Source organism: Lithobates pipiens, unplaced genomic scaffold, assembly GCF_037356315.1.
Source record: "Lithobates pipiens isolate NorthernLeopardFrog02 unplaced genomic scaffold, aLitPip1_a1.2 Scaffold_1, whole genome shotgun sequence".
NCBI lineage: Eukaryota > Metazoa > Chordata > Amphibia > Anura > Ranidae > Lithobates > Lithobates pipiens.
The window spans coordinates 215,835,802-215,853,918 of record NW_027507685.1 but is presented as its reverse complement, the minus strand read 5'-3'; the positions used below and the strand labels follow the sequence as shown (position 1 = coordinate 215,853,918).

At 44.4% G+C, this 18,117-nt stretch overlaps 1 protein-coding gene across 3 annotated transcripts in view; it reads right to left on the bottom strand.

The window, feature by feature from the left end:
- SPTBN4 (spectrin beta, non-erythrocytic 4) overlaps positions 1-18,117 on the bottom strand; it is a 275,772-nt gene that overhangs the window by 219,974 nt on the left and 37,681 nt on the right. For 2 of the 3 annotated variants that reach the window (XM_077482455.1, XM_077482464.1), the window contains 5 exons: positions 15,464-15,622; positions 12,055-12,357; positions 9,375-9,525; positions 8,721-9,034; positions 6,206-6,765 (listed from right to left, as the gene is read on the bottom strand). In XM_077482455.1, coding sequence (XP_077338581.1) covers positions 6,206-6,765; positions 8,721-9,034; positions 9,375-9,525; positions 12,055-12,357; positions 15,464-15,622 — 1,487 coding nt within the window. Of the gene's footprint in view, positions 1-6,205; positions 6,766-8,720; positions 9,035-9,374; positions 9,526-12,054; positions 12,358-15,223; positions 15,250-15,463; positions 15,623-18,117 lie in introns of those variants that run through there. The other variant, XM_077482472.1, reaches the window with a different exon arrangement.

Sequence of the window (18,117 nt, the reverse complement as noted above, 5' to 3'; positions counted from 1 at the left end):
GGTTATACAAACCGATTGTTGCAGCAGCTGTCCGGGTGGCTGGTCTCAGACAATCTTGAAGGTGAAGATGTTGGATGTGGAGGTTCTGGGCTGGTGTGGTTACACGCGGTCCGTGGTTGTGAGGCCGGTTGGATGTACTGCCAAATTCTCTGAAACGCCTTTGGAGACAGCTTATGGTTGAGAAATGAAATTTCAATTCAAGGGCAACAGCTCTGGTGGGCATTCCGGCAGTCAGCATGCCAATTGCACATTCCCTAAAACCTTGCAACATCTTTGGCATTGTGGTGTGTGATAAAACTGCACATTTTAGAGGGCCTTTTATTATGGCCAGCCTAAGGCACACCTGTGCAATAATCATACTGTCTAATCAGCATCTTGATATGCCACACCTATGAGGTGGATGGATTATCTCGGCAAAGGAGAAGTGCTCGCCAACACAAATTTAGGCTGACCACACATGTTCGATTTTCTTGTACAAATTTCCTTCAGATTTCCCGAAAACCATATAATATAAGGTCAAAACTAAACAACACTTTCAATTGTATCCAGTTAGGCAGGTCCTTCCACTACATAGTTGAAGGTAAATCTAAAGAAAATTTTACAATGTATGGCCTGCCTTAGACAGATTTGTGAACAATATTAGCTAGAAATAGGTATTTTGGGTACATAGAAAAAGTCATCTTTGAGTTCAGCTCATGATAAATATGGGCAAACAAAAAAGTGTTGCGTTTATAATTTTGCTCAGTGTATTTAAGATACATTAATAATTTAGTTTATTCAGCATGAAATGGAGCTTAGTTATGTAGCATGAGGCTGTACAGTATATTCTGCAATATTTTAAATTTTTGGTAAACTCATTCAATGAATCCAAGCTCTGCAAGCTGAGATAACATGCACTGCATTGATGTATTCACACAATTTCACAGTAACAATGAGATAACACAACGTTTAGGAATATTCCTTTATCCCATTGTTTTTTGCACTACAAACTGAATCGGTTCTGATATCGCTGTTTTACTAACCTGACACTTTATTATTCTAAATAGGAAATCTTCATTTTGTTTACAAATATTAAATATTCTACCTAACAGCAAGAATGAGTCCTTACATTTAAAGAGCACCTGACATTTTGTGTCACTGCCGCATCACCAGTCATCCCATTAAAGTGAATGGGACTGTCAGTGAGTCAACAGCGGGTCAGAGATGATAGTTGCTCTTTACAGTGTAACTCCACTTTTTTGAGAAAAACATTCCCCTCTGGGTGATCTATGTACATTGCAAGGATTATAACAAACGTTATTGCAGATTCCTACCTTTTGAAGAAATCCCTCTGTGTTTGTCTGTGCCTCTGCTCTGAGTGGGTCTAATGGGACTGGTTTCATAATTAAATGTCAGGTGTGCAGCTGCAGAGCACTAATGAGGAAATCCACTGGGCCTGCATCCCTTTAGACGTGCTCCTATTGAAAGTATCTCACTAAGGCCCCTTTCACACTGAGGCGCTTTGCGGGTGCTAAAGTGCTAAACATAGTGCCTGCAAAGCGCCCTGAAAGGGCTTTCACACTGGAGCGGTGCGCTTGCAGGATGGTTAAAAAAGTCCTGCAAGCCGCATCTTTGGAGCGCTGTAGGAGCAGTGTATTTACCGCTCCTATAGCGCCCCTTCCCATTGAAAACAATGGGGCAGTGCTCCAAACCCGCTTGTCGCTTTGCGGGCGGTTTTAACCCTTTTTCGGCCTCTAGCGGGAGTTAGAACTGCCCCACTAAAACAACGGCAAAGCGGCGCTAAATATAGCGGCGCTATACCGCCAGCTCGCTGAGCGCCCCAGTGTGAAAGGGGATTAAAAATGCCATTTTTATTCTTAAAAATTACATTTTTGTTGCAGGGGATGCCTGAAATTTGACTTGTATGTTAGGCAGACTTCTGGGAAAATTGGTGAACCATCACACAAGCAGGAAATTATGTTTCTGGGGAGTGGTCAGTACACACTCTGTGTACAGAAAACTCCATGTAGCCATGATTAGTGTCGCAATTATATGCGCTATATTATTTTTTATTTATTTGCTATTTTTTTCCCCACGAAAGCGGAATTACCCTTTAAAAAAACTGATTTAAATTGAGTTGATTTAAATAAAGCCTTTTTACTAGTGATTTAAATCAAATCCACCTTGGCAAGGAAAATATATTCCACATTAATAAGTATGCTACCAAAATTAGCGTGTGATGTAAATTGCCTCCATCGTTTCTTTTTGCTGGAGGCTGCCATTTTGCTGAAGCTCAGAGCCCCTGAACAGCAGTAAATCATAAAGCAGAACTAAACCCATCGATTTAACAGTTTAAAAAAATAGTTACATTCCTACAATGCTGGGATTGCTAACTGTCACATTTGCTTGTGTCCTCAACCAAACTGTCAAACCATCAAATGGCTGGTGTCATAACTGATCACATGTGCAGCACAATGGCAGTTGCAAATCAAAAAAGCAGCTTCCTTGGCTGTAAGACCCCTTTCACACTGAGGCGCTTTTCAGGCATTTTATTGCTAAAAATAGTGCCTGAAAACCACCTCCCAATCCTCCCCAGTGTGAAAGTCTGAGTGCTTTCACACTGGGGCGGTGCACTTACAGGACGGGGAAAAAAAGTCCTGCCAGCAGCATCTTTTGGGCGGTTTGGGAGCGCTGTATACACTGCTCCTGCATCGCCCCTGCCCATTGGAATGAATGGGCACCACCTGAAAAGTGCTTCAGAAGTGCCTCATCACAGGCTTTTTTAAGCCCTTCTTAACCCCTTCTTGGGGGTTAAAAGCGCCCCGCTACTGGCTGAAAAGCACCGCCAAAGCGCCGCATTAACACAGCGGTAAAGCTAACGCCAGCACCGCCTTAAGGATAGGAGGGTTTAATTCTGCTTTAAAGCAGAGGTCCACCGAAATGTTCTTTTTTTTTATGTCAGCAGCTACAAATACTGCAGCTGCTGATTTTTCAAATATGGACACTTACCTGTTCAGGGGGCCCACGATGTCCGAACCCGAAGCCGATCTGTCGCTCGGCTCTCGGGTGCTGGCGTCGCCATTTTCGGTAAAGGAATCAGGAAATTAAGCCTTGCGGCTTCACTTCCCGGTTCTCTACTGCGCATGCGCGATCCGGATGGTCCCTGCTGTCTCTGGGACCCGTGTGTTTACAAGCAGACAGCAGGGGGACAGGAAGAGATGCCCGGAAGTGGGTGCAAATAACTGTATTATACAGATATCTGCACCCCCTCCCCCTAAAAGGTGCTAAATGTGACACCGGAGGGGGGGAGGGTTTCGAAACGCAGAGGTTCCATTTTTGTGTGAACCTCCGCTTTAAGGCTGTCAGCAGATCGGCCTCTACAAACTCAGAAGTGCCTAAAAATTGATAAATGTAGAGAGCAACTGAGCATGTGCAGAGCAGGGTGAGAGTGCATTACTGGATTTTATACAGTATAGGCTCTTATTTTTTAGGTTTTACACAGCTATACCTGCAAAAGGGGCCATCCTGAAGTGATCTAGCAAAACTTCATTTTCCGACTAAAGTTCCACTTTAAGGCCTCATGCACATTGGACATTATAGAAATGCCAGTAGCGTTGCCACGTTAAAAACGCAAGTTTTACAGCATTTTTCCAGGTTTTTTTTGTGTTTTTAGCAAGAAAACACCTCTTAAAAAAGCTATGAGACCAAAAATTATCAAAAACACAGGTTAGGCTCGTTTTTCTGCTTTTACCGCATTAGAGCGTTTTTACAGCTCATAAGCCCCTCTCAAAACTCAGACCTACTTCTGGGGGTTTTTTTCCATCCAGAAAATGTCCCAGCCCAAAAATGCTGACCACAGCCTGTGTGTGCATGGACACATAGGATAACATGCTGGGGAGTTTACTGGCTGCAGGAAAAAAATGCCTGAAGCCAAAAACAGCAGCTGTAAAAATGTCTAGTGTGCATGAGGCCTAAGTAGAGGTGCCTTGCACATACCTGCAGGTCCTCTCTGCTACATCCAATTCCTAGGCTGTTCTAATTTGCATTTTCCTATTGGTCAATTACCATGATGAGCCACCTCACTGGCCCGCAGGAATGTACAGGAAGCAGGGTGGGCTTTGCAAGCATTGACACAATCAGGAAGTATCTTAGGCTGCTTTCACACTGGGGCGGGAGCAGCGTCGGCGGTAAAGCGCTGCTATTTTTAGCGGCGCTTTACCGTCGTTTTAGCGGCGGTGTGCGGGCGCTAGTGGGGTGGTTTTAAGCCCCGCTAGCGGCCGAAAAGGGGTTAAACCCGCCCGCAAAGCGCCGCTGCAGCGGCGCTTTGCCGGCGGTATTGCCGCGGTGTTCCATTGATTTCAATGGGTAGGAGCGGTATAGGAGCGGTGAATACACCACTCCTTCACCGCTGCAAAGATGCGGCTAGCAGGACTTTTCACCGTCCTGCCAGCGCATCGCTCCAGTGTGAAAGCCCTCCGGCTTTCACACTGGAGTTAAAGGGGCCGGTTTTTTTCAGGCGTTACACAGGCGCTATTTTTAGCGCTGTAACGCCTGAATACCGCCCCAGTGTGAAAGCAGCCTTAGAGTTTGCAGATCAGAACAGGCGGGATTTGTGTGTAAACTCAGAACACTCAGAACAAAGTAGAACTATGGGCAAAACTTTTATTTTTTTCATTTTGGATAGAGTAAGGTAGGGGAATAACCCCTGTAAGCTTTATTTTTACCATCTGTGTCCTATTGGGGAGATTTCCCTTCACTTCCTGCCTCATAGTCAAACAGGAAGTGAGAGGAAATCCCTGCAAATTAGGTTAATCTCTTGGGGCCCCCCAGGTCCCCATTGGAAGATTTCCCCCCATTACTTTTCTGGGGACAACACAAAATTTGGGATATTCTTTTACTTTCCCTTTCAATAATAATGGTAAACTGGACAAATAGAGAGGGTGAATCTCCCTAACACAGAACGCAATAAAACCTGACAGGGGCTCTATTCCATCTCAGTTCTATCAAAACTACAAAAAAGCATTCATTTTTATCAAATCCAGTGTGTTAATAAGAAAATACACTCAAATTTATTTTATTGTACACAAAAACAATATATTCCTCAAATTTAGGAGTATAAAGAATAACTCCACTTTTTTTTATTCTGAAGAAATAGTGGTTTGTTTATCTGTGTCCATGAGTGAATCTGTATGAGAGTGGTTTTATAATGATCAGCTGCTGCACTTACAGGGCTCTATTGAAGAAAGTGGGAGGGTCTGCATCCCTTTAGATGATTTTCCTTTGGGAGTATCTCACTAAAAATTACATCTTTGTTGCAGGAGATCCCCAAAATCTGTGCAGACTTCTGGGAAAACCAGTAAGCCAATCACACAAGCAGGAATTACATTTCTGGGGGGTATTCTGTACTCTGTGTACAGAACCCTTCCAGGTAGCCATATTTCATTTCACAGAAAAATACAGAGCTACAGACTGAAAGGGAAAGGAAATGTTTATTTCCATTCAATTACAATGTGGCTTGTGTAGCAATTGTATGCTATATATTTTTATATTTGTTTTTTTTCTCACGAAAGCTCAGGATTCCTAATTTGTATACTTATAGCCTTTCCGGTCTCTTGATGACGTCATTTCTGACAAAACGTACGTAGGGCGGAACCAGAGGTCGTGACATTACCATATTTGTTTCCTGTTACATTGTGGGATTTGTGGTCCCTGTTCATGCCGATCTTTTAACCAAAATAAAACAACCTTAAGGATTTTACACTATGTGAACCTTGCGCTCTGTTTTTTTTTTTCTTCAAGCCCCGGGTCTCTGAATGGTGGAGAACCTGTGTGAGGAGACCCAAGGGAAGACCCTGTAACACAGTGGAGGAATTTTTTACACAAGCGTTTCCTGACTTCTCTTAACAGAGCATCACATAACTTATGGTAAGGTGACATCTTCACTGGGTGTATGCATACATGGTGTGTTTCTCTAATAAGCAGGGCTGGGACACACAAAGTTTTTGTTTAACAGAATTTGGATTTATCATATGGGTGTTTACACTATTTGCATGAACTTTTATTTTTAGTTAATTTATCGATAATTTGCATTCATGTATTTTCATCTATTAATTTGTGATAGCGGGGCATGCTGCTGAATGAATACCTATAGACATATAGAGTACTGAAGCCACCTGATCAGCCTGCCTTTAGGCAATTCACATTTTTCCTTGACTAGTTAACTTACCTGTGCTGGACAACCTCAACCTCCTCCAGCCTCTGTGGGATGTCCATCTTCACCAGCCACTGTTCCTTCTCATCGATCCACACTTCACAGGAGTTTACTTCACCAAACATTTTATAAACATCTAAAGCATCCTGAAGCCACTGACTTCTCAATGTGGCAACTTCCACCACCTCTCCATAGAGCTGCTCCACCTCCACAATGCTAATCTGTACATCCACCTGGTTTCGGTACTCAGTACCCAGTTCAGACAACAGTTTTCTCAAGCCGAGAACAGTAGCTTTGTGTTTCTCTATTTCCTCTGTGGCTGCGCGATGCTTTTTGACCAAAGACTGGGTGGAATACTCATCATGTCCAAAGTCATCGCTGGACACCAGGCGATAGCTATCCTGCAGCCAACCAGCAAGCTCCATAGTGTCCGCATTGAACTGGTGGAAGTTGGAAGCCTCCTGGAGCTTTAATTGGTGGGCATTTGCTGCTTTCTCAAGGTTCTCCCATTTTTGTCTTACTTCTTGCATTCGCTGGCGAAGTCCAGCCATTCCTCTTCTCCTCTTACTGAGCACCTTGAAGAAAGAAGAGATTGAGCTTTTTCAAAATATCAGAAACAAGAATTGCATGTGTTGCCCCTAGCAACTAAAATACAACTTTTCGATATTAGAAGAGGAACAAAACTGCCTGAAAAACGAAGGGCCCCAAGAGGTCTTGCTGTAATGCGCAATTATGCTCAAGTATTTTCATATCATGGCACACTTACCATGCAAAGTGCCCTTCCAGCGATGTGATATCTGTTCTTATCTCACATCATAGCTTCCATCTTCTCCCAGTCTTCTTCCAGGTTCAAAGTTCTCAGTCATGTAAGGATGCCATAACTCTCACACATGCAAATGGAGTTTCTTGGTCCCGGCACCAAGGCATGCCGAGACTGTATACTTTGCTATGCATGTACACGTGTTCTAGTGACTGTCAAAAATACTGTGGAGTAATCTTCTCTTACTTTCTGCTGTATCTCAAGAGTGAAGCAAAATCTCCCTGATTAGACACACATAAAAAAAACTAACAGTGGTCTTCCATTACCTTATGTTTTGGTTTTCCATATACTTTAACAGCTTCCTGCCCTCTTTATAGTAAAATCGCAGACAGGCGAGAGCACTCTTATTCTGGGAGGTCGTCATATGATGTCCTCCCATTTTTGCTACGATCATGGTAAAGAGCCTATGATGTAGGCTCTTTACCATGTGATCAGCTGTGTCCAATCACAGCTGATCACAGTGTAAACAAGAAATGCCCGTTACTAGCATTCCTCTCCTCACACTGACAGCGCCTGAGGAGAGGAGAGCCGGTAAGCTGTATTACTCAGTAGGGACATCTGCACTGAGAATCAGGGCACCAATAATCAGTGTCCTGATCATCAGTGCAGCCCCAATAGTGCCCACCAGGGCTGCCAATCAATACCCATCACTGATGCCTTTCAGTGTCCATCAGTAATGCCTGTCAGTGCCCATTAGGGATGCCTATCAGTGCCTTTTCATTAATGCCAGCTATCAGTGCCATCTATCAGTGCCTATTAGTACCACCTATCAGTGCCTATCAATGCTGCCTATCGGTGCCTATCAATGCCGCCTTTCCATGCTGCCTATCAGTGCCCATCACTACTGCATATCAGTGCCCATCACTACTGCATATTAGATCCTCCTCATCAGTATAGGAGAAAAATAAGTTAACAAAATTTTATAACAGGCACTAATGCCACGTGCACACGACTGGACTTTCCGGCAGACTAGGTCCGAAGGGATTAGTCCAATGGACAATCCGATCATGTGTGGGCTAGTTCGATCGTTTTTCAAAAAATAAATCAGACGGACCTAGAAATAGAACATGTTTCAAATCTATCCGACGGACTAAAATCAGGGAAACCGTTCGCCTGTGTGCTGGTCCGACGGACCAAATACGACGCAAAGGAAGCTATTGGCTACCTGCTATTGAACTTCCTTGTTTGGTCCCGTTTACATCATCACGTTCAAAATGAACGGACTTAGTCCGTTCATGTCTGGCCAAGTCCGTTCGTTCGGGAAGTCCGTCGGACCTCCACCGAAAGTCCGTCTGGAAGACAGTCAGACCTAGTCTGCCGGAAAGTCCGGTCGTGTGTACGTGGCATAAGAAAAACTTTTTTTCTTTCAAAATTTTTGGTCTTTTTTTATTTGTTTATCAAAAAATAAAAAATCTAGTGGTGATTAAATACCACCAAAAGAAAGCTCTATGTGTCTCAAAAAAAGGATAACAATTTTGTTTGGGAACAGTGTTGCATGACCGCGCAATTGTCATTCAAAGTGCGACAGGGCTGAAAGCTGAAAACTGGACTGGGCAGGAAGGGGGTAAAAGTGCCCGGTAGGCAAATATAGTTATGCGTGCATCAGACACATTTACAAATGTTGATTAAGAACCATTCTAATATCACTTATAGTTATATTGGGGTGATCAATAAATTTGCTAGATCTCAGCAATAAAAAATATGACTTACCTGCTCCCCCTTTTGAAGGGTCTGCTGTAGTATAGCATGCCTCCCTCCGAGCTCCCCCACAAAAATCTTATGTTTGCTTAAGAGACGTAGAACGCTGCTCAGATCCTTCCCATAGCTTTGTGGAACTGACAGAATCTGTTCTTTCTCTCGAATCCAACCCTCAGTCTCCTCTACCTCCTGTAAGAAACACCAGAGACGCTTGGATTCTTCCAGCTCTCCCCGACGTTTCTCTGCCTGTTGGCGAAGACCTTCCAAACAGCTCTTGACGTGCTCCACTCGGTTGCAGATGATCTGAGGGTCACATGGCTGGTAATCTGTGCAGCATTAAATCATAATAATTCTGATATCCGTTTACACAGTAGATTTTTCCATTTCAAATTATCTGCCTAAAAAGGTTTTGCTAGTAAAATCATGAATTAATCATTCTAGTGAAGTACCAGACACACATTATGTTGGCCAAAGACTGACAGATCATCAACTAGAAAATATGGAGATCTACCTGACCTAGAATTACTCATTGCGTATTCTGGCAGCCATGAAATGTGGTCAGTTTAGAAATAGCATAATAGTGAAAGTTATTCAGATAATTTCTCCACATTTCTATATAAAGTAAGTCCACCTAATTGACTTATGATAATGTTTCGCGGAATTTACCTGAATATTCAGTGAATTTTAGGGCTGCCTGGTTTAGGGAGTGAACTCTTTCAGTTTGGGCAGCGATGTCGGCCTCTAGTAAGCTGTGTTTTTGCAGCAAATCTTCTACTTCTAACAGATGCTTTCCAAAGTCTTTAGATGACAACGGAACCTGTGAAATACAAACACGCTTAGTTCTGAAGCAACAATGTGGTAAAAGTCCAAAGCAAAAAAAGGGAGATCCCCTCAATGGCAAAGTAGGGAACAAGTTGTGAGACTTGTGCTGTGGGAGTTGTGGTTGCACCAGGTGGAACCAATTCAACAATAATATCTTAAAAGCAGCATTTATATGCTACAGTTTAAACTCTTCATACATCAAATCCATGTAAAACATAAGCATTAACTAGGAATACACCTGAGACATAGATAACAGTTACATATACGCAGCGTACAATATCAACGTGTTTTGCAATGATGGCTTCTTCTAGATCAACACTGCTCATTGTAAATACAAGTGTCATCCAAAATTACTATAAAGAGTAACTTTGGATGACACTTGATGATGGCTCTCAATTTAATGTTCGCAGCAATACTTCACATGTACGCAATCGCTTTTTAACATACATGTGAGGGACCTACGCATTTGCATTTGTGTGTATGCGTGGAGGGACAAGGGCGCTTTTAATTTTTTAGTATTTTTATTTATTGTATTTGATGTGATTGTAGCCATATTAGTGCAATTGTGACAGAGAAAATAGAGTACTGTCTGTGATACTTTTTTTATTTGCACTAACATACAATTTTTCAGGACAAGCTTTCGAGGTATATCCCCTTCTTCAAGGTCCAAGCAGTAAGGAAACGCAACCTCAAGGAATATATTAGAATGTGGGAACCCTGGTTGAAAGGAAAACATAGTAACCTACCAAGTAATTAAAATTTAGGGGGAGTTAATGGGGGGGGGGGGGGGGAGGGACTATAGGTCATAAAATGTAGGAAGATTGGGGGTAGGAGTACCTACCTTATGTTCCTCCTACTACAACATATAGCTGGACCCCTTTATCCTGAGATTGATAGTCCTCGAATAAAAGCAGCCCTGGTTAGCTGCTCTCTCCTTGTGGGTCCTTTTGGGATTAAGTAAAAGGGTGTTTTGTACTCTATAACATATATATTTATTAAGATTGTATGAATGTTATTGTTATTAAGGGTAATTCCTTGTATGGGGTGGAAAAAAAACTTAATAAAGATTAATTTATAAAAAAAAAAAAAAAAAGGCAGTACTGATCCAAGGAAAAATGGCACATACCTCAAAAGCTTGTCCTGAAAAATTGTATTAGTACAAATAAAAAATGTATCACGGACAGTACTTTATTGTATTAAAATGTTAGTTTTTTATTACTTTTTATATTTTTTTTATTCAAAGTAGAATTCCAGGCTTTCTCCAACTTCCTAACAACTACACAAACTACCCTGTGAAAGAAAGATGTGTATACTTACCTATATTCAAGTCACTCCAGTCCAGTCACATGACTCCCCTATGTCAGGCAGCAGCCACTACAGGAGAGAGGAGGGAGTTGCAACAACAGATGGACCATAGTAAGCTTAAGGGTGATGTCACCGCTCAGGCATTACCAGCCATTGTCAAATGCTCTCTCCTCTCCCTTGTAGCCATTGTTGGCTAAGACAGGGGAGATTATGTGACCGGACCGGCCTGAGAATAGGTAAGTATATAAAAAAAAATTTTTTGACACAGGTTAGTTAGTATAGGGGTTATGAGGGGGCAGGGAGCATTTTCAAGCGTAGTTAGTAAATGCCCAAAATTCTATTTTAACTTTATTGTTATTACAAGAGTGGCTAACAAGCCCTCATCTGATAGTTTTGGGCAGGTGACAGGTACACTTTATGGAGACATCAGGGGTCTATTAGACTCCCAATGTCTCCCCTGTTCACTAAAGAAGCTAATGGAGCACAGATTGTGCTTAGTTGTCCCTGGCTGCAGCAGCCAGGAAAAAACAGCTCTGAAACTGGAAGCGACAATTATTTTGTTTCATTAGTTACAGAAGAGATCAGGGAGTGAATGTTCCTCCATTTCCTCTGAGTTTAGAAATCCTGGCCATTTACTGCATTGCCGAGCTTCCCAGAGGAACGGGAGAGCATGGTAATCACTGAGAGCGACGTCAGGAGCCGTGGGGGGCACTTCTCAGTATCCTAAAAGTGATTAAGCCGCTGTAGAGTCACTCAGATCCCTTTTTACTAAAGAGGCAATCACCAACTATAAAAAATGACACTTGGGTATTGAATTATTAAAGCTTGAGAGTGCAAAATATGGTGTAGCTCTGCATGGTAGCCAACCAGCTTCTAACTTCAGCTTGTTCAATTAAGCTTTCACAAAAACAAAAAACCTGGAAGCTGATTGGTTTCTATGCAGAGCTGCACCGGATTCTGCACTCCCAATTTCAGTAAATCACCCCCTATGAGTTTGGTATGACTACTTGCTTACAGGGTGTATATCTACATGCAAACAAGTGGTTTGAAAGCACAAGTTTATTCGTAGTAAAAGCAAAATTCGTCCACCCTCCCTGGCCTCCCAAATAATCTAGACACCCCTCTTCAGCGTAGGTTTACATTGATGAGATTTGGCATGCGATTTGACATGTCAAATCGCATGTCAAATCGGCGACTACAGCCAGCACAAAAGAATCACCTGCATCTCATCCATCCAGTCAATCATGTACACCATCTCCTGAAATATCTTCTGCAGGGCCAGGTTACGTTCCAGCCTCTTTCTTCGGGAACCCAGCAAATCTTTCAGTAGGTTCCACTGTCTGAGGATGTTGTCCTTCTGAGCTGATATTCTACAGATGTCATAATATCCCTCTGACTCCATCTCCTGGGCCAGGTCTGCCACCACCTGGATCCGCTCCTCGTAAGAGGAAATATCAGCCTCAATGGCCTCATGTTTCTTCATGGCAGCCTCCACTGCAGACAGGTCATACCCGAAATTATCCTAATGAGAGACAAATGGCCAGCTATGAATATTTAAATTCAGTCACTAGAGTCTAACTGTGAGGAACAGCCATGTATAAAAGAGACATACATTCTGCCTGACACATTATGTAGGATACAAGAAGCTGGTTTTCACTGCTTGGAACAGAAGACACTGATTCTCACTAAGCCATGCATACCTGGGACAGAAGACACTGGTTCTCACTAAGCCATGCCTATCTGGGACAGAAGACACTGGTTCTCACTAAGCCATGCCTACCTGGGACAGAAGACACTGATTCTCACTAAGCCATGCCTATCTGGGACAGAAGACACTGATTCTCACTAAGCCATGCCTATCTGGGACAGAAGACACTGATTCTCACTAAGCCATGCCTATCTGGGACAGAAGACACTGATTCTCACTAAGCCATGCCTACCTGGGACAGAAGACACTGATTCTCACTAAGCCATGCCTATCTGGGACAGAAGACACTGGTTCTCACTAAGCCATGGCTATCTGGGACAGAAGACACTGGTTCTCACTAAGCCAGGCCTACCTGGGACAGAAGACACTGGTTCTCACTAAGCCATGCATACCTGGAACAGAAGACACTGATTCTCACTAAGCCATGCATACCTGGAACAGAAGACACTGGTTCTCACTAAGCCATGCCTATCTGGGACAGAAGACACTGGTTCTCACTAAGCCAGGCCTACCTGGGACAGAAGACACTGGTTCTCACTAAGCCATGCATACCTGGAACAGAAGACACTGATTCTCACTAAGCCATGCATACCTGGAACAGAAGACACTGGTTCTCACTAAGCCATGCCTATCTGGGACAGAAGACACTGGTTCTCACTAAGCCAGGCCTACCTGGGACAGAAGACACTGGTTCTCACTAAGCCATGCATACCTGGAACAGAAGACACTGGTTCTCACTAAGCCATGGCTATCTGGGACAGAAGACACTGGTTCTCACTAAGCCAGGCCTACCTGGGACAGAAGACACTGGTTCTCACTAAGCCATGCATACCTGGAACAGAAGACACTGATTCTCACTAAGCCATGCATACCTGGAACAGAAGACACTGGTTCTCACTAAGCCATGCCTATCTGGGACAGAAGACACTGGTTCTCACTAAGCCATGCCTATCTGGGACAGAAGACACTGGTTCTCACTAAGCCAGGCCTACCTGGGACAGAAGACACTGGTTCTCACTAAGCCAGGCCTATCTGGGACAGAAGACACTGATTCTCACTAAGCCATGCATACCTGGGACAGAAGACACTGGTTCTCACTAAGCCATGCCTATCTGGGACAGAAGACACTGGTTCTCACTAAGCCAGGCCTACCTGGGACAGAAGACACTGATTCTCACTAAGCCATGCCTACCTGGGACAGAAGACACTGATTCTCACTAAGCCATGCCTATCTGGGACAGAAGACACTGGTTCTCACTAAGCCAGGCCTACCTGGGACAGAAGACACTGGTTCTCACTAAGCCAGGCCTATCTGGGACAGAAGACACTGATTCTCACTAAGCCATGCATACCTGGGACAGAAGACACTGGTTCTCACTAAGCCATGCCTATCTGGGACAGAAGACACTGGTTCTCACTAAGCCAGGCCTACCTGGGACAGAAGACACTGATTCTCACTAAGCCATGCCTACCTGGGACAGAAGACACTGATTCTCACTAAGCCATGCCTATCTGGGACAGAAGACACTGGTTCTCACTAAGCCAGGCCTACCTGGGACAGAAGACACTGGTTCTCACTAAGCCAGGCCTACCTGGGACAGAAGACACTGATTCTCACTAAGCCATGCATACCTGGAACAGAAGACACTGGTTCTCACTAAGCCATGCCTATCTGGGACAGAAGACACTGGTTCTCACTAAGCCAGGCCTACCTGGGACAGAAGACACTGGTTCTCACTAAGCCAGGCCTACCTGGGACAGAAGACACTGGTTCTCACTAAGCCTTGCCTACCTGGGACAGAAGACACTGATTCTCACTAAGCCATGCCTATCTGGGACAGAAGACGTTGGTTCTCACTAAGCTAGGCCTACCTGGGAAAGAAGACTCTGGTTCTCACTGAGCCATGCCTACCTGGGACAGAAGATGCTGGTTCTCACTAAGCCTTGCCTACCTGAGACAGAGTTCTCTTTGGTATATGGGACCTTCTCAGTTCCTACATTGTATGGGTTACGGATATTCTTTGGTACTTGACCTCTACTGCCCACTATGTGCTTTTATTTATTTTGGATGTACAGACATTGCTTATATAATGATATATGCTTCTTTAATAGACACCTGCCTCTGTATGCCAAAAATTCCCAGAAGAAAGGCATCAAGCCGGAAACTTCGGGTTCATCAGAGAGCTTACATGTGTCTGTATATGTATCATAATCTATATAATCTCATGCTATTGATGTCCTTTATGATAAAGTCTTTTTATTGACTAGACTACTTTTGTAATAAACGTTTATATAAAATCATTGTTTCCGGTCACTTTTAAAGTCTCACCTGCCAAGGGGGTTTTGTGTGTTTTTTCTACCTGAGACACAAGACGCTGGTTCTCACTAAGTCATGCTTACCTGGGAAACAAGACGCTGGTTCTCAATAAACCATGCCTACCTGAGACACAAGATGCTGGTTTTTACTAAGTCATGCCTAACTGGGACACAAGACACTGGTAAACTCTAAGCCATACCTACTTGGGACACAAGACGATGGTTCTCACTAAGCCATGCCTACCTGGGACACCAGATACTGGTTCTCACTAAGCCATGCCTACCTGGGACAAAAGACGCTGGTTCTCACTAAGCCATGCCTACCTGGGACACAAGACGATGGTTCTCACTAAGCCATGCCTACCTGGGACACAAGACGCTGGTTCTCACTAAGCCTTGCCTACCTGGGACACAAGATGATGGTTCTCACTAAGCCATGCCTACCTGGGACACAAGATGCTGGTTCTCACTAAGCCATGCCTACCTGGGACACAAGATGCTGGTTCTCACTAAGCCATGCCTACCTGGGACACAAGACAATGGTTCTCACTAAGCCATGCCTACCTGGGACACAAGACGCTGGTTCTCACTAAGCCATGCCTACCTGGGACACAAGACGCTGGTTCTCACTAAGCCATGCCTCCCTCATGGCAGCCTTCTGATCAAATCTCTGAGACAACAGCTCCAGCTTCTCTTGACGGATAAGCTCATTGCGCAGGGCAACCTCTCTGTCATGTTCAGCTTTCTCTAGCCGTGTCCAAGCCTAGAAAACAACAATAAAAGTTTTAGAACAGGCCCACCACACACTGTGCAGCTTTACAATTGAGTGGAGTAGAAGGGACTATTCTAACCAAAAGTGTTAGTTACGGCCTCCAGAGTCTCTGTTATATCACCTGTTTACTTAAAGTGTTTATTAGACCCTCCTTGGAAAAATGAAAAAATTGAATGCATACCTTATGTCATCATTGTTCCCTGTCTACAGTTTTTGCAGTCTTTATAGCTTTGTCCCCAGTGTCTCCCTGGTGTCAGCAGGGCCTTGGCAGAAATCATGGGGCCCCAGACAGCCTACCTGACAGGGGCCCCCTTCAGCCCAATCCTCAACCTCACCCCTTGCCCTGTGCCTGGCCCCTCCCCTGACCCCATCTTGATAAAATGGATGGTTATGGCTGGACGGTGTCAGTAGAACAGTGAACAGTGTCAGTAGTTTTTTATTTATACATTTTTTACAAAATGTATTTATTTTTTCAATTTAATTTCTTCCAGAATTTTCTTCACAATTATTTTTTGGGTGGAGGAGGTTGGCACTGGATCGTATCAATAGGGCAGTGGATGGTGTCAGTAGAGTGCGGGGGGGGGGGGCTTTGGTGAGATATCAGGGGTCCAAACAGACCCCTAACATCTCCCCTTTGAGACAGTGAAAGGGACTGAGGGCAGAGATTCCTCAGTCTCTTTCTCAGCAATCTCAGCACCGGAAGCCGGAAGTGCCCAGAGATTAAAGGATATTTGATGGGCAGTCGGGGGTGATCGGTGCGGTGGTCGGAGGAGTTACAAGCACTGATTTCCCTGTCTGGCTTTCGGTGAAGCAGCTGACAAGCTCCCTGCCAGGTGTGCAACCCTCCCACCACCTGGTGACTTGCTTGTGAGAAGCATGTACGTCAAGGGCTGCTAGTGTGGTGCCCAGATGGTGCATAAGCAGTAGGGGAAGCAGTATCACTCTACTCGTCTGGCAAATGCACAGTAGGGACAGCTAGTGCTATACTTGACCAGTGCATGCATAATAGTACTGTGCTTACATTTCTAAGCCCATTAATGTGCATGTGTCAGGCGGACACAGCTCCCATTGAGCCTATTGCTCATGCACCAGGCGTGCTTCCAAGGGAAAAAAAAAACATTAGGAAAGTATGAAAGTGGGGCACAAAAATAATTGTATTTTGCACTATTTGCGTGCAGCTTAATGTAAAGGGCAGTATTTACTATTAGGGTTTAATACTACTTTAAATTGGCCATAGACAAGGAACTTTGTTACGTAATTTGTGCTTTGTCACGCAATCCAGACTATTTTAGAGGATCAGGCAACAATCCAATGTCTGGACACCTGCAAACAGACCACAAGAAAATTATCTCAAGGAAGTAACATCTGAAACATTTAGTAAACCCTTTCCTATAAGTATCGTTCCCCCCAAGATGAGCTGGGGTCAGGGGATGCCTGTGTGTGACCCTCCCTTTTCCACATTATGAACACTAATGCTTGGGCAATCCAGGTAATTACTTTAAAGTAGGCTATAGATGATTTGATTTTCTTTCCTTACACCACAGATGGAAGGAAAGAAAATTGCTTGATTCTCCCATCAACACAGTCAGTGTTGATGGGGGAATCCCTCCCCTAGCGCTACTGTGTTCTGCCGGTAGGGGGGCGCGGGGATCTCCCCTGGCAGGAAGAACATAATGACTACAGCAAGCAGCTATAACCACTGGCAGTAATCGCATGTAAAAAACCTGAAAGCTGGTTGTGCCAATGACATCATCATCTCCTGCGCTCTGAAGGAACGGCCACCCATGCCGTTTCTTCAGAGCCGTGTGCTGTGACCGGCGGCTCCCGCGCACATGCGCGGAACTGGCATCACGTGGCTTCGGCCAGTTACACAGACGGAGTCCGCAGACCCAGAAGGAAGATGGACGAAGATGGATGTGGCCTCCAGTAAGGACGACGAGTGCTTCATTTGCAGGTACGTTTTAAATAATGTGCTAGTTTGCGATGCATACTAGCACATTATGCCTTTACTTTCCAGGTAAGAATAGAGAAGTTTAAGAGAGAAGTTTCGGGAAAAAATCTTACATTTTAAATAAAGAACTGTGAAGAAAATTAAGGGTCAGTGCCCATCAATGCAGCCTAATCAGTGCCTGTCTGCAGCCTCACAAGTGCCATGAATGCAGCCCCCACCGTTGCCATGAATGCAGCCCCCACCGTTGCCATGAATGCAGCCCCCACCGCTGCCATAAATGCAGCCCCCACCGTTGCCATGAATGCAGCCCCCACCGTTGCCATGAATGAAGCACCCACATTGTCATGAGTGCAGCAGCCCCCGTTGCCATGCATGTAGCAGCCCCCGTTGCCATGAATGTAGCAGCCCCCGTTGCCATGAATGTAGCAGCCCCCGTTGCCATGAATGCAGCAGCCCTCGTTGCCATGAATGCAGTATCCACATTGCCATGAATGCAGTACCCACATTGCCATGAATGCAGCACCCCCATTGCCAT